General features: G+C 43.7%; 1 protein-coding gene across 1 annotated transcript in view; it reads left to right on the forward strand.

Annotated features, from left to right (window-relative positions):
* LOC119187557 (O-acyltransferase like protein) overlaps positions 1 to 23,310 on the forward strand; it is a 50,105-nt gene that overhangs the window by 21,341 nt on the left and 5,454 nt on the right. The window contains exons 9-13 of the mRNA XM_037435696.2: positions 8,691 to 8,856; positions 15,735 to 15,814; positions 19,625 to 19,750; positions 20,154 to 20,274; positions 22,343 to 22,529. Of these exons, the coding sequence (XP_037291593.2) occupies positions 8,691 to 8,856; positions 15,735 to 15,814; positions 19,625 to 19,750; positions 20,154 to 20,274; positions 22,343 to 22,529 (680 nt within the window). The remainder of the gene's footprint in view (positions 1 to 8,690; positions 8,857 to 15,734; positions 15,815 to 19,624; positions 19,751 to 20,153; positions 20,275 to 22,342; positions 22,530 to 23,310) is intronic.

The following is a 23,310-nucleotide window of genomic DNA, read 5'->3' on the forward strand; positions in this document are numbered from 1 at the left end:
ACGCCCTTGTGGAGGTCTCCGGAAAGTTCGACCACCTGAGGTCCTTTAACGTGCAACCAAATCTGAGCACACGGGCCAACAACATTTTCGCCTCCGTCAAAAATGCAGCCTCCGCGGCCGGCATTTGATCCCGTGACCTGATTCAGGATGATCAAAGTGCTCCCACTCCAACTGTACACAAAACAATAGCTGTTACTATAGACGATAATTATTCAGATGACTCTACAGTTCACCGCAATGGGATCAACCCAAAGCCAAAAAAAAATATTTTGCCAAGTCGCTCAATCACTAATAGTTGCTTAAGTTGATAGCAAACACATAATTTAATTTTGAAAAGGCGACGGAACACTCACTGCTCCAGTGTAAGCTAATTTGACTACTTATTAGCATCAGACAACAAGCAAAGTACGTCTTTAGGGCTTCATGCTTTTCCCTGCTTAAATATTCCTATCTCTAGCTTATATAACCTAATTTTCTTGTCTACGTTAACAGTGCCTTTTCTTTGTTGCCTATTTACATGGCATGAAGCGGTTTCATTTGGCCAAAAGCGTACAGCGTGTCTCGAACAATGGCAGCAAAGTGCGCCATTCTCAGTTGAAGCGGCTGAATTTTTAACGCGACTAGCACTGCAACGGAGCTGGGATCACGACTCGTGGCAGCCTCGTCTTCTCGTTAGTTATCGTTAGTTCTCTGAACAAGGTGAAAACAAAATACATTGAACAATGGAGACAAGAGTCACTCTGACAGTTTATTTCTTATTGAACACGGAGGCCAAATTTCGGTTCTGCTGGCACGTGAGCACCAAACTTGGCGGACGAGGGCACTGAAGAAGCGATGCGAACTTGCGATACTCACAAGGACCGAAAAGGAAGCAGTAAGATACGAAGTTTTGCCCGCAACACGACGTCCGCACCAAGAGAGCTGTGTTCCCGAGTGTAGAAGTGTCTTATGCAAACCGCCTAGAGACACACCGCCTATCGCGGAGAGACCTTCGCTTATATAACCCTTATCAATATATCTTCAAACCACTGTGTAGTAAGAAAGGAAGGCCAGATCGTCACTGGCGATGACGATTTCTTCACTTATCGAAACAGCCGTCCTTGGCAGCTGTTCTGGGAGTCGGCCGTGAAGCAGGCTTCGACCTACATTTAAAGGTCGCGACGTGGAACCTTGATATTTCAATGCACGCACAGAAAGGATAAGCAAATCATGCATTAGATTTTGTCGAGAAAAAAACGAAAAAAAAACGCATTTCCGTGTGATGCGGTAAGTGCTCAATTACGAAGGTGCTACGTCATCGCAAACACCGACCCGTAACTTAAAAACTGTGGGCTGATGAAACCTTCAGGCTTCTTCTTTTTTTTACATAATGCTTTGGGCAGCCGTAGACATATAAAGCACAAGTTAGGTATTGCGTTTCTTCTTCCTCTTCAAAACCACATAAAATGAAAAACAAAGAAAACCTAGAGGGCGTACACATTGTTGTGCCCTGAGGCGAAAAACTACCATCGCTTTCGTCTTGTCTCTCGAAGTGCCCGTGCGCTAAAATAAGCATTTTAGGCTTCAATAGATGACCAGTAAAAGAGCGACGGATTGTGGGATGTACCATCTGCTACCGGCTTCCGGTTCTAGAAAAGTAGACGACGGTGAACCACTTTGCCGCAAGCCTCAGATTATTCGGGATTCGCGCGTGCGGTCGCCCGTTTGTTTTCGTCCTGATAAACCATGGTCGGTTGTTCAGCCGCTGGCTGCCCACACTCGAGCGGGAAAGGCAAACGGCGTGTATCGATTGCCATGGAACGAAAAAAAATAAAATGAGGTGGGCGTTGGCTGTGAAGAGCGCCACAGCGAGCGACAGGTAGCCTTTGAGTACGGAACGTTGAAGCCAAATTGTGCGAAGACAATTTTATGACAGATACGTGTATATTCCACACTGAAAAGAAAAGCTTACGCATAAATTTGCTGCGAATATTATATTTAGAAATAAATTGTCGCGCAAGCGCCTGGGAAATGTATTATGGGAACGCGCGGGTGAAAGCGACTTGCCATACGAGAAGAGCGCCGGCTATTGCACTCATATATATGACCAAAAAACGCAAAAACTTCACTCAAGAGTAAGTTTACACGAAGCTATAGACGAGTTCATGTGCGTTATCTTGGTCAAACTGTGCGCCAGGACGGCACCCAAAGAAAAAAGTGCGTTAAAAAAGCACAAGGTTTCGATTATTCGGTGCCGTCTATGTCTGACTGTATTGTTTATGTGCCGCTGTGCCACGCAGCTTGATCAAGATCAGCGTTCAAATAAGCATCTGACTTCGACTAAGAAATGCATCTTATAGCGCGCTGAAGGATGAAAAAAAAAGAAAAAAAAAAGATATCTCAACGCACTCAATAAGTGCTGTGCTTCATGCCGATCGACCGACGATGTCGGCCAAAGCAGCGATCCCAAAATGAAGTCTCAGCACGCTGCTACAGTCATCCCCGTCCCCTGAGATCCTTAAAATTGTGATTTTTTATCAGCTGTAACGTATCATACAATGAACACTGTTTTCTGTATTGACTTATCGGCCAGCCAAACTGACAGTACCCCCGAACCGCATAAAAGCATTGCAAATCATTTTAGTGCGATAAAAAAGTTTCCTTGCCGTTCATGGCTTTCTTGGCTTGTCATCGTCACAGTCACCTTTAGCAAAAAAAAAACAAAAAAAAACTACTTTTAAAGCACTGACAATGCACGGAGAGGTGTTTTTTTTTTCAACGGAGCTGTACAAAAATGCACGCGTGCCGTTGCTAACCCACGTGGGGCGTCGAACCGGAAGCCGTCGTATCCCACAGTTCCCTGCGATTGTCCATATTACCGGCTACCTATTTTGTTTGTCCAGTTCAATAAAGCACATGTGCCGTTTGAAAAGGCCCAACCAGACAAAACACATTTCCTCCAATGCTTAAGTTGCCCTGCCGTGGTGGTTTAGTGAATAGGATAGTCGGCTATGGACCCGCAGGTCACGGGATCGAATCCCGGCTGTGGTGGCAGCAATTTAGATGGAGGTGAAAATGACATAAGCCCATGTGCCAGATTTGGGAGCACGTTAAAAAACCCCACGTTGTCGAAATTTCTGCAGCCCTTCACTATGGCGTCTCTCATAATCGCCCCGCCGCGGTGGTCTAGTGGCTAAGGTACTCGGCTGCTGACCCGCAGGCCGCGGGTTCGAAATCCGGCTGTGGCGGCTGCAATTCCGATGGAGGCGGAAATGTTGTAGGCCCGTGTGCTCAGATTTGGGCGCACGGTAAATAACCCCCGGTGGTCAAAACTTCCGGAGCCCTCCACTACGGCGTCTCTCATAATCATATGGTGGTTTTAGGACGGTAAAACTCACATATCTACCAATCCATTACCTACAATAAATAGTTTCTTTTGATCTAACGCATGCCACTGCACCATCGTCTTTCTTTGCTGTTTTTCGGATCAGCAAAAAAGATCAGATGCTGTTCCGGCTCTTGCAACTGCAGATACGCATCTGCTTAGGCTGGCAATTGACCCACAACGGTTGCTTTTTGACCTACTTTTGTGGCTGCCAAGAACACATGATTAAAAACTAACTCCTTTTTTATCTCTTTCTAAGCTCAATGAATCCTTCACTCAATACGGTATATCATCGAAACTGGTGACGAAGACTCTGTTCATATTCTGCGCCAACCGCTGGACGGTGGAGACTTGTTCTAAGATTATAATTACATTATCGAGAAAAGAATATTGGCTTATTCGAATTGGCATAGACACGCGAAGGTTTGTGACAGGTGACCCAAACTTGACTCTTTGGCGCAAGCTTTATGTTTGGGTTGACTGTAGGGAATGCTTGTCCAGCTCATATTGTCGTGGTGCTTCAGCAAAATGCGCAATTTCGTTAAGGAGGAGATTTATAAATATGACATGTGGAATGGGGAAAAAAGGGGCATAGAGTTTCACCACTTAAAAGAAGAAGGAAGACAACAGAAATGCATAGGGCTGAGGGGTTAACCAAAACAGCTTCCGGTTGGCTAGCCTACGCTGTGGCATTGGAGAATTGAATAGAGAGATGAGAGCTGGGAAGAAATAGAGAGGAGGGAAAATGAAGAAGAAAGGGGCCTCAGTATAGAAGGCAAATGACTCAAAAAGCCCGTTCAGGTCACCCTCTAGAGGTACCAGGTGAAACACAGTTCTGCGGCATTCGAGGCACCCACAAATTGACACCGCTGTATGCAGCAATAACTATCCAACATGCTGTCATGTATGCGTCTCAGGAGCTCAGACCCCAGATGGTCAATGTAGCAACATCCAACGGTCGAGGATCATGCCTTTTCAGCTGTGCCCGATGGCGTGTCGATCATGTTGTTGTGACGACAGCCCCGTCCCAGTGCTGACGTGCCCTTTTGCTTCCTGGCCTGGGCGTCTTGCGCTTTCTACGAAACGCGGCTTCAGTGCTTGGGGTCACTGAACGGATCTTGCATGGTCGCACGGGTTTTCGTGAAGCCGTCCCAAGTACAGCTTCGTGGCTTACACGAGACGAAGCTCGCGAGGCGAACAGCTCGCATTCACGAAAGTAAGAAATCACACACGATGTGCTGTGCGAGCCGTGATTCATTATACTTGTCACTAAATAAAAGAACAAGAGGAAACTCTAATAAGAACTGGCTGTAAACTGGTTCTACAGCCCAAAATGCACTTATGTTCTTTTCTTCACATCCCGTCCGAGTGTTCGTGAGAGATCTTTACCCTGGCTATTCGAAGTCATGATGATAGGTGCCGGAACTGTTATTCTTATATTTTCTATAAATATTAATTACAGGACCCACTTAGGTTTTGTAAAAAACAAAAAAGTAAAATATAGAAATGAATTCTAGAAAACAGAAAAAAGTCTCGAACGTTGAACTTTCCTTTTTGTGGGCGAATCGATGTGATACAATAACTATTCGCTGTGGGGGCTCAGCACGTAGGGTGTCACGCTGCTAATCTTGAGGATGTGATTTCGATTTCTGGTCACGTCGGCTGCATTTCAAAGAGGGCGAAATGATAGGGCGCTGGTGTATTTAGCCTTAGGGGCATGCTAGGAACCCCAGAGGATCAAAATTGATGCACAATTTCCCACTGTGGCGTGCCTCACACTGTCTGCATGGTCTTGGTCTTCAGAAAATCCTCAATGATATTTATCACACAAGTACTAAATAGAATATGTCGTGAACCACAATTTAATTGCAGCACGACGCAATATGTATCGTGTGACGTCGGAAATGACGGTGTCTTTAAAATCTGTAGAAAAAAGAGGCCCAACTTCACCTAAATTAAGGTTGTGAGTCGGTACAAAGCGTCAATAAAAAAGGGCTCTGAAAACCGAGTCACTGTACACGCTATCAGGAAAAGAAATTGACTGCTCGACATGCTCATTCAGTTTTTAGTGTGCTTATGTGGGAAAAAGTTTCAGTCAAAAGCGAGGAACCTGTAGTATAATACCCTAAAAGTACAGCTGCATGACAAAAAAAAAGATTAGAAGAAGTGATCGATGATAGGAGAAACAATCGTTACAGCGGCGCTTGTGTGGCCGCGCATGTCAGTAACGACTGGTGTACACTATACATGTGCTGAAACGAAAGTGGCCGGCCAAACTTAGCCCAACCTGAAGTTAGCATTTCGGATTCTAGTCGAGATTTGATGCTCCGGACATCGGTCACTTGTGCTGCAGGTTACTTTCTTTTCTGTAGCTGTACTACATAGTCATAACTTGCACGCTAAAGAAATTATCCAGCTGAAATAAAGTGGGAGTGGTACAAAACTGATGAAGCAACCTCAAATGCTGGTGCCGAACGAAATAGAGTAGCCGAATATTCAATTCAATATTTGCTTGAATTTCTAGGAAAGAGAGGAGGTGTCACAAAACAACAAAGTTTTATTCTTATTCAATCTCAAATCAGAAAACATTATTCGTAATTATGCGCCTGACAATGAAGACATGTTTGCCGAGTGTAAACTTCTATATATTGAACTACTCATTTACAAATTCCTAGTGATTCATCGCCTAGAGACCCACAATTCATCGGCTTGTAGCCACCGGCATATATTGGAAAAAGAAAGAAAAAGAGGCATCTCCTATTAGGCTCGCAAAGAATTTACAGATGCGAAATAAGACAAACTGGTTGTTAACAGCTGCTATTTCCGGAAGTCGTTCATGAAGTAGTCGCGTTTGCATATTGCATATATCGACGATGTATCTGCATGTGCACGCGGTGAGCAACTAGCGATGATTCAAGCGTGAAGGAGAGAGAGCAGGGGACGATCAGTTTGTTTCGTTAGGACTTAATAACCTTCTTTCGCTTACTCTGTTCTTTTGCGCAAAGCAGTTCATACATACACCTTGTTCGGCCTTGTGCTCAGTCATTCTATGCTGCAGTGCCCCAACATGTTGTTTCTACAGTGCTCTCAGAAATTCGCTGTCGCATAGTAACTGTTGAAAGGAGGCAGAGATGAAGACCTTACAGAATCGCTTCATCTTACTGATATCGTCATGGTCGCGTTGCACTGGTGTATTTTCAGCAACGGTATCAACAACGTCGCCCGTGCTCATTAAAGACCCTCTTGCACGTTTTTTTCGAGTGACGTCAACGATGAGTGAACGGATAGCCATGGGGAGCCTGGCATGGCTCGAATGAAAGTAACCCGTGCATGCAATTTGAACGAGCAGACTACTTAGGCATTTTGCGGGATATCGGTTTCAGCTATATGTATTATGTATCAAGCAGCGGTGAGAAGCGGGCGCAGCTCGTTGCAAAATTACATACGATAAAGCGTTGAGAACGCGCTCTATCGTGCGGTCATCGATAGAAAAGAAACATACGAAGAAAGAAAAAAAAAAAAACAGCGGCATTTCAGAGTACACGGTGCAGCGCTCGCAACAAGGACAATCTCCGCTTCCGTGATCTTTATCGAATGCAAATTGATTGCTAGATGCATTCGCCGGATAAGCTCTCGCTCTCTCTGTTTCACCGCCAGTGCTTTAGGCTGCATGTCCAGACATTGAACGAAACCTGCAAACAAACGAAGAGAAATCCTTGAATCCTTACCCTCGCACTTCGAATATATGTATATGTATCTTAACGCTCGTATTTTTTGACTGTGTTTACAACCATGACCTTTTCAGGAAATTGATCCCACAACGGGAGGGGAAATACACAGACGGAGTTGTTTGCAGTCGCGTACGTGGCCCAAAAGGGGCGATGTTTTATTCTTTTCGCTAAGAGCGTGCTTAGACAATTGAAGCGTGCCTGCTGGATGGCATCCCTGAATCTATATAGGCAGTGTAGCTGGCTACGGTAATGCATGTTTCGTGCTATTTGAGAACGACGCGATAAAGTGCGCGCTGTGATCGAAGTAGAAGATGTAGTCCATCCGAGTGTCTTCGATTTAAATTAGACATGAATGCTATGTGGGTGAAACGTCGATCCGTGTAACAATGTAAAAGGCGACAGGAAAAGGAGGAAAAGCGTATGTAAAACTGTTGGGAAATAAGTATATTCGTCCTTGTTGACAACGTACCCATTGTGCTATATATATATATATATAAATATATATATATATATATATATATATATATATATATATATATATATATATATATATATATATATATATATATATATATATATATATATATATATAGCACAATGGGTACGTTGTCAACAAGAATGAACATATTTATTTCCCAACAGTTTTTGGAGGGGTTCTCCCTTCGTCAGGAGATATATATATATAAAAGAAAAAAAACAAACAGAACTTGTTTGCTTATAGGCTCGTGCTTATATGTACTGCTGGTATCGAAACACATAATTTCGGGCCGACATGGAATTCGCCTTGTCCTAATCCTGTTCAGGTAGGCACGGGTTGCCACGTAAAGACCAATAGTATCTCACCTGCTCCCGCTTTCCATGTTATGCAGCAAAGAGAAACTGCAAATGACGCCTCAAACAGGAAGCAAGTAAAGGTAATAACATTGCAATGTGGAGTTTCTTCTTCCATGAAGGGTTCGGAAAACCCGAAAATTATCACAGCATACCAACGGAGTGAATTATGATGAGTGGGGCGAAGCATCCGTCAGCCCGTGCGTGCTTGCTTCCGTCTGTCTGCGTGACCATCATTCCGTCCATCCATGTAACTCCGAACAATTAAGAAGTGCTGAGCAGTTTGTGAACGAAGAAAAGTAACACATTCGCTTTAGATAGCTCGAAGGATTTCAGACTTGAAAAAGTAACTTTTCGAGCACTTTTGAATGCCTGACCGCGAGGGATGTCGCCGTGGACTACTGTGATACTGTGTGTGCAAAAGCTTTCTTGTGACCTCGGAAAAATTCAATCGCAGGGGAAATACTGTGGTCACGAGGACTGTTTATGTAGACAAAATAGTAGTGCATAGCATTTCTTGGGTGCGCTGTCGATGTGGTATTATTTTGTTTCCTGCTCTACTGTCACAGATAGAAGGGCGGTAGCTCAGATATACGTGTGGCCTCAACTCTCCGCCGCTACCCATTGAGACAAGGGAACGCGGACACTGACTGACGTGGGAGACGGCGAACGTCCATCACACTGAACGACTTTCAGACGCGTTGCGGAAACGGCGCACAGGTCGCCTACACACTGGTGGCTCACGACGTGGACTCCGATTGCAGGCTGACGCTGCCCGTGATGTTCATGGTGGGCTTTGGATTCGTGCTGAGCATGGTCGCACGGGGACCGGCCTTTTACGAGTTCCTGGGACATAACGATGAGCGGTGCTACGACAGCTGGTGGAGGGTGCTGCTGCACATCAACAACTGGCAATCCTTCCTCAACATGGTGAGAAACATTAGGAACCACACTCTTCTATGGGTATAAACAACCACACTCCACCGTTCGTGACACAGGTTTCCGAGTACGTGCAGATTCTGAAAGGAACGCTCGACGCTTATCACGGTTGCAAAGTGGGATGCGTTTAAGGACTTGTGCTAGAGACGGTGAAAATGAAAATTAGTAGACTTTATTTTCGTAGATCATTTACGGCTGCTAAATGAAGCAGTGCCTTCAGCGTTAAGCCGTTATTCCAGGGCAGAACAAACGCGTGGGCGGACAAAGTGCGTAACACAAAATATAAAACAAAAATACTGCTCCTGCTTTGTAACCGAAGTCATCAAAGATGGACCAGGGAATACTATAGGACAGTAGGGAAACCCTCTGTGAGGATGCGTGACGAGGCAAGCGACTAATTGAAGTTAAAGCGGAGCTTTAGTTGTTGAGGTGGATAACGGTTAACTGCAGGTCTGCTGCCGGGGCTCATTCTTCAGAAAGCTGATTTATTGCGTCGCGAGAAATTCAGTGTTGCATTGACAAATACCTATTCATTACTAATAGAAATGATCAGCAGTGCTGTGCGAACATTTGCAGAAAGTTAAAATATGTCAGATCAGCTTTCGTCTATTCTTCGCCCCGCCGCGGTGGTCTAGTGGCTAAGGTACTCGGCTGCTGACCCGCAGGTCGCGGGTTCAGATCCCGGCTGCGGCGGCTGCGTTTCCGATGGAGGCGGAAATGTTGTAGGCCCGTGTGCTCAGATTTGGGTGCACGTAAAAGAACCCCAGGTGGTCGAAATTTCCGGAGCCCTCCACTACGGCGTCTCTCATAATCATATGGTGGTTTTGGGACGTTAAACCCCACATATCAATCATTCGTCTATTCTTCGACGCTATGATGGGCTGAAAAAGCTAGTCTCAGCCACTTAAATTAAAGCCCATTCTCATGAGCAAGATCCAATGATTTTAAATTAAGCCCTCCGGTATGCGCAATGTCACAGAGCTGAACTGCCTTCCACAACTCGAGTGGACTGCACGAAAGTTTGTGGCCGTTCACGATCACTCTTTTGCGCGCATGTTCGCAGTGCCTCCTAACTACTGTTCTTATTTTTGCCCTTTTCTATATACAACTCCACCAACTTAAAGCATGTGCAGCCGATAGGGAGCGGAATTGATTTCCTTCCCTCTTTTGTTATATATATATATATATATATATATATATATATATATATATATATATATATATATATATATATATATATATATATATATATAATGAGATCTAGCAGACAATAATGCCAAAGAATGTATAGGGGAAGTTATTAGAACAAATGGAATGTAAACAGGAAGAAAAAAATAGTGGGTGAAAAATAACCAGCCATTAGCAGGAATCGAACCTACGACCTTCGAATAACGCATTCGATGGTCTAACCACGGAGCTATTACAGCGGCCTGTGATAGCTGAGTGGTTAGAGCAGGCCGTTGTGATATCTCAGAAGTTAGAGCATTAACATTGTGTCATTAATCAATCTGTCATTAATCAGATTGTGTCATTAATCAATCAATCAATTGTGTCAATCTCATTATTATTGTGTCAAAACACGGAGAAACGAGCCCTTAGGTATGCACTTCTTTCCCTTATATATATATATATATATATATATATATATATATATATATATATATATATATATATATATATATATATATATATATATATATATATATATATATATATATATATATATATATTATCAGCCTTTTAACGTCCACTGCAAAGCAAATGTTTCTCCCATGTTCCGCCAGTGAACTCGGGCCTGTGCTTGCTGCTGATACTTTGTTCCCGCAGGCTTCCTCATATCATCTGCCCACATAACTTTCTATCTCCCCCCAACCCACTTGCCTTCTCGGTGAATCCAGTTAGTTACCGTTAATGAGATGAGCAGTGGTTATCCTGTCAACGCGCGATATACATACATACATATATATATATATATATATATATATATATATATATATATATATATATATATATATATATATATATATATATATATATATATATATATATATATATAAACTCGTACTTGCACACGAACGTTTTTTATTTCGAGAGTGGGCCCCTAGGCATAAGAAGTTTTGATTCAAAAACACACATACAGGTTTGCTTCATGTATAAAGTAGAGTAAAGAACGGTGGTGAGGTCCACGAATCAATTAAGCGGTCATAGTCGGGTGGCACTTATTGAACTCTGTGCTGCCCCGTCTGAAGTTTTCTATTTCCCTGTTAAATGCACCAAGTTCACAGGCCATGGCACAGATGTGTTGGCTTGGATTATTTCAGTAACTCTTTCGTTGCCTTCTGCGCTCTGAGCACAGATTTCCATGGCACTAGATCTTCGGTTGCATAAAGCGTTTCGAATCTGTTCATCTCTTTTATAATGTCATTTTCCCCTTTCTCAATTTTTCCCAGTGCAGAGTAACAAACCGGACGTGCGTCTGGTTAACCTTCCTGTGTTTTCTCGGCTCTTTCTCGGTTTGACAAAAGTGATGCTGCACTGAAGAGTGCTAATTTTTGCGTTCTCGCCCATCTACACTGAGGTCCGCATTCTCAGGACTTGAGAACTTTATCGTGGTCTTTTTATCATAGTGTACTCAACGTAGCTGCAACTCATTGGTGTTACTTGTTTTTAGGATTAGTATTTGAGGATGTTTTAAGAGTTTTAGGTTACGAACCACGCAAAAAGAGCTACCTAAACGCAAGCCCTTAAAAGGGCTTGCGTTCCCGCAGAAGATGATACATGTAATATTACCGGCAAGAACAAAGAGCTGACGTGGCTTAGTGTCTTCGTACGGCTATATCGCAAATTTTAGTTAAATTCTACGTAAGGTGAGTTTGGCTTCCCCTGTTCAAGTCGATTTCCTAAGCCCGCGAGTGTTATTGTAATGGATTATTTTTTCAATACATCGCCGTTCGCAAAGTGTGGCGGTGGAAAAAGGCGCTCCCTCGATATCCCAGCATACGTCGATCGCGAAGCTTCCTCGTGATTCTTTGGGAGATAGCACGTGATAAACGTGTCGGGTGTTGGGAAAATGCTTACATATCTGCGGCGTGATTTCCCGGAGAATTTTCTGAATTTGAAGTGCTACTTCAGCTTTTACTACCCATAAAAACTTACTAAAGTAAGAAATTCTTCAACTTCCCTGCTTATCCCTCGACACAAAACAAACTGAGCCATCCAGGGGGCGCTCGCACTGGAGGGAGGATCAATCGCCTAATGCCCCAAATAATCTATTACCCCATGCACGTGGTGGACCAACAGGCGCGCGCTATTCCTGCGGCGCTTCAGGTGCGCCGTTCAGGCCGCGGGAAATTACTTGGAAGCGAAGGAGCTGGGCCACGAGATGGGCTCATCCCGATAGTTGTCGACGCTCGGCCACCGTTTCGATCGTGCGCGCCGGGTGTGAAATTGGGAAATACTGCGCAAATGTTACCAAACGTAAAGAAATCAGACTACGCACGGCCGCCGCCAGACATGTAAGGCGCCATAGGCCAACCTCACAGGCCTCTTCTTTGCGCGCCACATTTTCCTCGGTGAGCTCCCTCAGCACATTAATCCCCCTCCCCCACATGCCCCTTTAATTGTCGTCCCGAACAGTTGCTGCTCCTTCCGGCAGGGAACCCTTCACCCCCATTCTCAATATCTAGCGATGCGTTAAAATTTCGATGACTCTTCGTAAAAAGAAGCTTTCCGAAGAGTGTGGCACTGGACTGGGGTAAGACAAAGATGAGGGCTATAAGTGAAACAAGGAAAAAAACAACTAAGCAGAGCCAACTGTACATGAAGTTGTGCAAGTAATGGGCCAATGTTTTATGCGAACAAAAACGAAAAAAGTAAACATGTTTTGCAGTGATGAATTGCACTCACAAGTCATATTTGGCGGAAAGGGAAGAAGGTGAACTAAAATAGCAAGTAAAAGAATCATAGCATTTTCGGGGACCTACTAAAAATGTATATTGCTCCGCGTAACTTTTGCGTATTCTTCCTAAGAGACATTGGTAGAAATATGCGAAGCGCGCGAGCTGTAATAACCATTTGAGTAGCCGAAAAGCTAATACACAAACAAGAATAAAGAAAAAAATTGAAGCACAGGAAGAAGGACATTTAAGCGAGGCATTTGAACGCTGCCCGGAACTCGATAAAACACTGAAACTCGTTTTATTAACTGCCACTTTTCGGCCCGTTTTCGTGTCAGATCAAGTCCGTCTCGCACGGGAGGAGTGTCCTCAGCGCGAAAGAGCAGAGCCAACGCTTTCCCGGCTGCCCTCATTTTCCCGACTTCTTTGTTCCCTGCAGCCGCAATCCGAGCCCAACTTCTTCCGCTGTCAGGCATGACGCAGACCGGAGAAAAGCGCACAAGAGCCCCCCCCCCCCCCCCCCCCCGGGGGACACTCGAGTCCCGCGTATTTATCACGCGGCTTTGGCTAGGCTTTTTTTTTCTGTAGATGGGGAATTGCGTCCTCTTCGGAGGATAGACTGCTTCCTATCCCGGACCAACTCGCGTCCGACCAAGGTCTTTGAAACTTGACGCAGGCGGCTGCGGTGCCACGCTCGGTTATCTCGTATGTCGCACACATTTTTGGGCGATTTTCGAGCGGGCACGAATGTGATACAGCCGGTATATAGCGGTAATTGTCGACCCGACTCCTCTTCTTTTTTTTTTTTTTGCCTCTGGAGTCAAACTGAGTGACGGAATCACGAGCAGCCGTGAAGAGGTGTCGACAGACACAAGATCTTTCATCGCGGGACAAGGAAGGGAAAAAAAGAGGGGGGGGGGGAGATAAGGGGAGCCAAGCAAACAGTGGCTGCTAAAAATACGGAACGACACGCGAAAAATATGGGCTGTCTTAATGAGAGAGGCTAAAGAAGGAAAGAAAGAAAAAGAGGTATCTTTCGGTGCACTTTCAGAGCCTCGCTCCGGCCGGTGACTCGAACGAGTGGTCTTTAGGAGGCTTAGGGAAAAGATGGGCGTCGAGAGCGAGCCGCGCTTCCAGAAATTTCCCGCGAGTGGGGGCTTAATTGTGTCCATAAAACCTGCTACACGCTATAGAGCAGCGCCCGAGCTCAACAGCAGAGCCTACCGCAAGTACGTGCCGCTTCAGCTGCGGAGCAGCGAAGGAAGTGCTACTAAAACCTGTTCGGGAAGAACACGGTTTCATATGGGTTAACAAGGTGCCTTTATTGCGAGGATTCGCGAAGTGCAGGTCGAGCATGCGGTGGCTTTAGGCTTTAACCACTCGGTGCGACACTTCTATTTTTTATACCATTCGGATGAGGTTCATGCACTTTGTTTTTTTTTGTTTCTTTTTCTCTCGCTATTACAAATGAGGGCATGATTGTTTTTATTATTTTTTTGACGTGCTACGGCATAAGCAGCAACGCCACGCAGCATCTTGTTCACGACCCACTTGCGCGCTTGTTGCATGCTAGGCGTGAAAAGTTGCTGCCTACATAAGTAATAAGGATCCCTCAAAAACAACTGAACCGTCTAAATAAGTGTCATCTTTCGGGCGTCGATGACTGCGAGCAAACGCATTTATTATTTAAATCTTCTATTATAGAAGGATGTTTTAATTACCGAATATGCTTACTTTAGATGGTTCAGAAAGAGGTGAATGCGCTCTTTCCTCTTTTTATTCCGTGCCACCGGGAGTGTACGCCCAAAATTAGGGTGATGACAGCCTTTTAAATATAATATTGAGCCTTCTCGTTTTTAAGGCGTTGTTTTAGATGATAAGCGTTCACTAGATCAAGAAACTTGTTCCTTTTCATAAGGTATCGTACGTCATACGTATTTTCGCTACAATTACGCTGAATAAAAAAATTAGAGTGGCGTGGGGCTAATATTTCCTAAGCTTATGTGCTCGCCTTGAGGGCAATGTGGTATGAATGCTAGTATTATTGATTGAAATATGCCGAGTATAACGAAGGATTTCCGTTACCGAGCTAGCGCTCATTAGGGTAAGGAAGTTTTTCCACTGGACATCGTGGGTCACGTTCACCTAATGATGTTAACGCTACACGGCAAAGGCACCAAATTGGGAGAAAAGGGGGAAACAATGTTGCCCGAGGTGCCAATAATTTGGTGGAAGATAATGTCACTGTTGTTTTTGCATTCAAATAATATCCAGAAAGAAAATATTGTTGTTGCACAAGTACCCTCGGAAGTTTCTCATTGTAAAGCTAGTACGTTTTATAGTGAAACTATATTTCTGAAATTGAACAAACTAAGTGCTTTGTTAATAAAAGCTGCTTAGAACACGTAGGCCACCAATGAAAATATGGCCTCTGCCCTCGCAAACATAACATAGGGACACAATACGTGACATCAGTTTGAGCTCAATCTGCTGAATACATTCTTGCCTGCATAGTTAGCAGCAAACTCTACAAGCACTGAAGAACACTAAATAATGTTGTCTCTTTCTTTCTGAAATAATTTTTACAATAAGCATTCCAAACATTTCAAACCAGAAGTAAATTTTATAGTAAAAAGGATCTGAGATAAGCGAGTCGTGAAGTGGTCATGGAGTCACTTTTTTTAAGCAATTCACTTGATAAAATGAAGGAAATAAAATAAATCTTGCAAGGGGCTTTTATAGCCTATCTGTTCATTTTTCTTCAGCAATAGTTAGAACGCAGCATCAAAGAAAACCTTAAGTGCAACTGTCTCAATTTATTCAATTAGTACACGTTTTTTTCCTTTCCCAAAAAGAAATGACACCGGTAATGTCGAAATAATTAAAACAAATAAAGAAGTTTTTACTGAGAAAATTGTTCTCGTAGCTATAAACCAATGAATTAATTTTTAATATGTTTTTTTTCATTAACAGTGCAGTCCATTCTACTGGTACATCAGCGTTGACTGGCAACTCTACATGGTGTTTTGTGCAGTGCCCCTCATCATGCTCAGGTGAGCCAAATCGATAGCGCTTACTGAAGCCCTGTTCTCAAATGAGTGACTGAAGATCACAAATTAATGAAGATAATAATGGTTTGGCGACTTCTGAACTGATATGTTCATGCTTCACTGTGTTGCCCTGGCATCGAAGAAATTATGCCACGGGGACAAGATAAAAAGCTTCTAACGGCAACCTCATTTCCAGGTTAATAACTATTTTTTGCTCATTCTGTCTTCTGCCCTGAATTGATGTGCTTTTACGATATATGTTGTGACTGTGACCTCTGTACAAGTATTTACGCTTCTCCATCGTGTGCGGCCGCAGGCGCCGCCACTCTTTCGTAACTAACACGTTAATCTCAGCACAACAAAGAACGCACCCCGACGTTTTCTTTTTTGAAGAAGAAACAGCGATATATACCTAGCGAATGTTCCAACAGAAGCTACATACTGCTACATATGGTGTACGGTATGGCCCATACGACAACACTGAGCGCGCAGTAATGGGAAGCCGAACGCCCAGTGAAGTCACGTTTTCTTACGTGTACGAAGTTTGTCGTATCTCTGGTAAAGCGTCTGGCAAGCTTGTTCGCTGGCCTGGACATGTCCTATCTACGTAGTATCAGCGAAAATAAAATTCAAGCAAGCCAATTGCTCTTTCTTCCAAATTTCTTTACGTTAATGTCTAATGCGGAAGAGAATGAGAAGTGGCGTGTGCGAGCGTGCGGGACTAGACGTGCACAACAAGTTCAGCTCCTGGTGCATTTATGCAAAAAAGCCCGACTTCTTTTCAAATAGAGCTTGTTGCAAAGCAACAGCTGACCACAATATGATCTTGAGCAAAATTCATTTTGAATTATTCTAATCTTCAATTTTTTTCTGCATGGTGACAACATCAACGCGTTTACTTCGAAATCTCTTCCTAATAGCTGCATTTGTCGGTGTGCGAGTATTACGAACAATAGTTGAAGAGATATACAGAAAATAGCCAAACGATGTGTCTTTAAGTGTGCTCGAGGATATCTGCTTAGACGGATATACCACTGGTGGACACGAACTAACGGAAGGCAGATTTATACACAGACAGAAGCTATTCCTCACGTCGGAGTACTTTTCTTTAGTCCGTGGCCACTAGGGCTACCCTGCCAAGAAAGAATTTTCAGCTCGCCCAAGATACAGCACACTAGGAAATCTGGGATATCCCAAAAACCAAAAGTGATGCAACTTTTTTTCTCGAAATGTTCTACCCCAGTGGGATTGCTAACGCATGCCATATCAGAAAAAAAAAAAATAGAAAGTGTCTAATGGGTTTCAAGCATGGAAGAATTTGCGAAGCATGTCCAACTCGGGAAGCACCGAAGCGAGCGAAGATGGCTTGTTTTCAAGCCTTTTTAATAACAGAGGAAAACATGGCCTTAGGCAGAAACTTGGGCAGTGCATGTTGTTGTTGGCATAGCAAGCATATAAGCGCTATTGTGCGATTGCGTCCAAGCGTTTCCAACCAGTTGGAAACGCTTGGACGCAGCCAGTGGCCAAGAAAGATCATTTAGAGCTGTATAAAGCAGCAGCTGATGTATCTAGCGTCACTTTCTCCGACACGTGCCAGAGAGGACACCTGTACTGGGGTGAAAACTTCGTAAACAACTCTGCCAAGAAGCATAGTCGAACCTTGCTCGCTAGAGCAGAACCAATGGGAAGCGTCATATGCTCGGAGCGCGAAAGAAAATATGCAAAGAATATGTCTAAGTTGAGAAGTGGTGAAGTGACGAGAGTGCCCTTTTTTTTTTTTTGAAAATAGATCCTTTTAGCTCGAAAAAGTAGGCCACAGGATAACTTTGACTGACAACACCTAGTATGGTCCTCATAAAGTGTGTCACTTATAGGCTTTTTTTTCACTAACACTTCCTTAACGTGCTGCATAAATAGCATACGGGTCACCTAAGAAACACCATTTAATGGATCTAGAAGTCATGACCTTGTCGCGTGTCCGGCGTTTCATCATAGAAAACTAAAATATTAAAAGGCGCTAATGTGACAACCACATTTTGAACGGAAGTGTTCTGTGCATAAGCCATCATTGACTCTCTCGATTGTGAAAGACACGAAGTGCCGTATGCAGAAAGCACAGAACAATTCACCAGAAGCGTAGTACTCCAGTAGCGAAGAGAGCATACTTAGATATAAAACATCGCTTTTCAAAGAAAAACTAGGTCACAGCGTAACGTTCAGTTGAGTCGTCGCTAATGTCAAGGCTCTTCCTCATAAACTCCGAGTATATTTGTACACTCTTTTCCTCAATGGCTATCTGCAACAGCTAAGCAACGGAGAACAATCAGTGGCTACATAGGGGACATTTGTGGACTAAGTGATAGCAACCAGGTACTGTGTGCAAGGTAATATTCTATATAATATATGCAAAGGCACAAACGTTGTAATCACATCTCGCGCACGAGGAGAAGTAGACCAAAGAGGCAGTGTTGACTACTGCTTACTGGAGCAGATACAATAGAAAGCGTTATACGTGCGAAGTGAGGTAAAATCCGCGACACATGTCCAACTTTAAAAGGGTGGAAGAAAAGAAAGCTGACTTGTTTTCAAAAACTGCTCATAAGACCAAAGTGGGTCATAGCGATTTCTTTAGCGGAAATCTTGAGTAAGTTGATGTTTGTCTTTGTAAAAAGGGGGGATACTGTGTTTATGTAACAAAATTCAAAACACACAGATTTGAGTATGACAAAAAGTTAACAAAAGCCATATGTTCGCCTCATAAAAAGTGCCTAAAAAGCCTTCGGACTGATCTTTTAAATATTGATATTGTAGGATGACGAAATGTCTAACACTCTTTGCAAAGGCGCACTCATTTGCACGTAATAGAAAACTTTAAAAGAAAAAGGAACGAATCGTCATACGTGAAAACATCTACCGTGTCCTCAGTGAAGTTTCAATGACAGTTTACACGAAGAGGATGACTAAACAGAGTGCACTGCTTCAATCATGTTTCTTTCATGTAAGTAAATGTAAGCGTATAGGGTCGCTTCTACGCATTTATTTGGACCTTTGCTCGGGTTGTCCTGTGTCTTAGATCCACAACGTGTACTTATCTATTTCCCGCATTAACTGATTGGTTCCCGAAAAAAAAAGCAAAGGACCTTGTCATCGTGTTTGAGGTTGCTCTGGCTCTATTGACGGTTTCAAGATTGCAAGCGTTCTGCCCCCAAAAAACTTCCGGTCACTTCAATTACCAGCTCGTAACGTCGACACTGAAACGATGTTTTAACCTTTTTTAAAAGGTAAAGAAAGTCTTTTATTAGTTTATCATATAAAACGAACGTGCGTAATGTTCAAAGTCATCTCTTATAATTTTCATGTGGCTCAAAAAATATTTATTTAAATATATTTTGCCAAATGTTGCAAGGAAAGTGTAGAAAACCAGCAGGCTATTTTTTTTAAGCTCTTCGTGCCCACCTATGCTATTCGGGCACATCGGTGGACGTAATCCTAAGTCATCAAGGGTCTGTGTTTGCAAACAGTGAACGGGTCTATATGGCTCGCATTACATCACGTTCACGAATTAAGGTGGTTCACTTCATACACCGAGCGTTGCCTTTAATGCTGCAAGGCTCTCTATTGTTGCAACCGCACTAGTCTGAGCCGCATATCCAGGCGCTGTGAAAACAGAACAACGGGACTCTCGTGGCGATGAACTCGGCAACGGAAACATTTCCGCCCACCTTCAGTGACATTTGTGTCAAATTAGGTGGTGGTGAGGGCTTAACATGGATCCGTTCTTGTTTCTGGCTTGTTCTGGCCGGCTATTTGCAGGAGGATGAAGCTTGGCGTGTTCCTGCTGGTGGGCAGTACGGTGGCCACGGCCGCTTACGTCATCTTCCAGACGTATACGCTTGATTACCAACCACTGCCTCTGCTGCTTTCCGACGCGAACCAAGCGTAAGTCTAATGGCATCACCTGGAGTGAATGCGTCTGCTAGACTTGTGACGTTGTCATCGGGGATTGACCTTCTCTGAGGACAACGCGTGAGATTGCGTAGCAGTAGTCCTGTGCGTATCTGTCTACTTGACTAGAAACTGTAGTAACCATGTAGGGACTTCCAGTTCTTTTCTTCTTGCTCCACGAATATTAATGTTGGTGTGCAATGTTCTATCGCTCAAAGCAAGATTTCGATTGTGCTCGGCTGTCCTTTATTTGCTTAAATTTTAATAAATGTAGCAATGTTCATACAGATCAAAGGTCGTGATCAGCTATAAGTTAAATTTAAAAAAATTGGCACGTATCAAAGGTGTGACTGCTCCTCCTAGACTTCTGTTGACAGAGTGTGGCGTGTTTCCACAGGCGACCCTCGGATACGGTTGACTACGTGTACATCAAGCCGTTCACCCATGTCGGGTCTTACTGCACCGGAATTTTGTTCGGCTACCTCACCCTCAAGTACGAGCACGTTAAGATTAGCAAGGTACGACGTCGCATTTTTGTACTTTACTCTGCTTGTCATGATGGCTCGTTGGGCGAGTTGGGAATTTAAAATACTTGAAATACAAACGCGCAACTGAATCGTTGCGTAATCTTAATCTTAGAGGACCAGTACTAATCAGAACACGTAATATGAATCTTAGAGGACCGGTACCAAAGAAATCGGAAAGTGAACAGGGGCACAAAAAGTTCATTTTAGAAAAGAAGCCGTGCGCTCCCCACGTTTGTCGCACATCCCGACCGTGCTGTAACAGCGTGTGTTCGAGCTGTTCTAACAGCTCTTCACACTTGTCCTTGTACATGTCACACTATGGTACATGATTAGTTAGGGAGTCAAATGTATAGTTGTAACGATGCGGATAATACAACTACACACACTACATGTGTAGGGCTCTGTGTAATACTTTGCTATTGTTATCAATTCATCTGGCTAGTGAAATTGCAGTGTTTCGACCGCACACACGCACACACGTATGCACACACATACGCACGCACACGCGTGAACACACACACGCACACGCACTTAAGCACTCACATGCACACACACGCATACGGACACACGCGCACATATACGCACACACACGCGCACATGCACACGCACATATGAACACGCATACGCACACACTCACACACACATACGCGTGCACATGCACACACACACACACACGCGCACATAGACACGCACACATGTGCACACATACGCACACATGTAAACACATACGCACACATGCACCGACATACGCGCGCAGAAATACGCACACACACACATGCACACACACGCACGCTACCGCGCGCACACATGCTTACGCACTCACATGCACACACACTTACGCACTCACACACATACAGGCGCGCACACACACGCACAAACACACACAAACACACACACACGCGCGCGCATGCGCACACACGCACGCACACCTAAAGTTACGCTGGCCTGGTCGTGACTCATTTCAAAAAGCGAGTAAGAAAACGAACGCAGAAAAGGCAGGCATGTTAGCCTGAGAAGCTTAAAATTGGCTATTAGCGAAAATGAGTAATTCAAGGAGTAGCGAGAGGGGGGGAGAATAAAACACATGGTGTACTTATTCTTGCAAAGACCGAAATAATTACACGAGAAGAGACAGATAACTTCTCTTATAAAGGAAGTTAGGTTATAGTTGTAAAAATTGAATCTTGCACGATATGACATCTCTCGCTTTTCACTGATAGACTAGCTTATGGAGTATTGCTCACATAGCACCTTCTCAAATTTAAAGACAATAATAATGTTGTGTTTTATGTTCCCCCAAAAAACCTTTCAATGAAAACATAAAACAAATCCCTGTAATCAGATTCAAAGCAGGAAAATAAATTTAACTGAGTCACTTACAAATTAAAAAAGAATCCATAATAAGAATTTCACAGAACCGTCTAAACACTATGACCACTGACGCTGTAACAAAAAACCTCTATTTCTATTATTAGCATGATCTAAATATGTCTTATAGTGGGAGCTCCGAGCAAGTAGAACTATATACCTTTTGATTATCTTATTTTCTACGTTCTCACTTTTTTTTTCAAACTGTGATCTTTGATCTACTGATCATAAAAGATCACATCATTTTTGCATTCTGCGAACACAGAACCGACCTTTCTTTGTGAGTTGTTCTGAGTATTATGTGCTCTTGCATACAACTGAGCTTGGAAACTTTAACACTGCTACTTAAAATTAACAAGCGTACGAACTCTACTGCTGCATAAAAAAAGAGGAAACACACCCACAAAAGCCCACATTTTGCTCAGTGGTGTTTGCCAATAAATGTGTTCGCAGCTACGAATGTCATATTATCGGTTTAGTTGGCTAAGCAAAAAAAAATGCATTCAGTAGGGCAGATTTCATGGTTTGATGACGTTGAACCATTACGGCTGGCACTTGCCGCTATATCACTCTCTGTTCACACATTCAGGGAATGCCAGCATCATCTTGGGAACACGAGCAATCTCTCTGTAACGTCTGCATGTTGTAACACCAGGCCCGTACTCACATTTTGCCGCCCCGCGATTCGCAGGTCGTCCAGTGGGCGCTGTGGTGTGTGTCGACTGCGGTGGCGCTGTGCGTGATCATGGTGCCCTACGAGTGGCAGAAGGGCAACTTCCCCAGCCAGCTGGAGGCTGGCCTGTACGCTGGTCTGCACCGCACCGCATGGGCCGTAGCTGTCGGATGGCTCATTTTCGCTTGCGTCACGGGACGTGCAGGCAAGCACTTTTGCACTTTTCTACAAACACAGGTAAAAACCACTCTGCTCTTCAAGGCTATGTGACCAACGTCGAAGGTTAGAAAGACGCACACACACACAATATTGATTGATTGATTTGTATGTGGGGTTGGACGTCCGAAAACCACCATATGATTATGAGAGACGCCGTAGTGGAGGGCTCCGGAAATTTAGACCACCTGGGGTTCTTTAACGTGCACCCAAATCTGAGCACACGGACCTACAGCATTTCCGCCTCCATCGGAAATGCAGCCGCCGCAGCCGGGATTTGAACCCGCGACCTGCGGGTCAGCAGCCGAGTACCTTAGCCACTACAGCACCGCGGCGGGGTGACACACGCACAATATATATATATATATATATATATATATATATATATATATATATATACACACACACCGGCTGCGGTGGCTGCATTTGCGATAGAGGCAGAAATGTTGTAGGCCCGTGTGCTCAGATTTGGGGGCACGTTAAAGAACCCCAGGTGGTCTAAATCTCCGGAGCCCCCCACTACAGCGTCTCTCATATTCATATGGTGGTTTTGGGACGTTAAACACCACACATCAATCAATCAATCACTCAATCAATCAGTCTTATATATATATATATATATATATATATATATATATATATATAGATAGATAGATAGATAGATAGATAAATAGATAGATAGATAGATAGATAGATAAATAGATAGATAGATAGATAGATAGATAGATAGATAGATAGATAGACAGATAGATAGATAGATAGATAGATAG

This window comes from Rhipicephalus microplus, chromosome X (genome assembly GCF_043290135.1).
Source record: "Rhipicephalus microplus isolate Deutch F79 chromosome X, USDA_Rmic, whole genome shotgun sequence".
Lineage (NCBI taxonomy): Eukaryota > Metazoa > Arthropoda > Arachnida > Ixodida > Ixodidae > Rhipicephalus > Rhipicephalus microplus.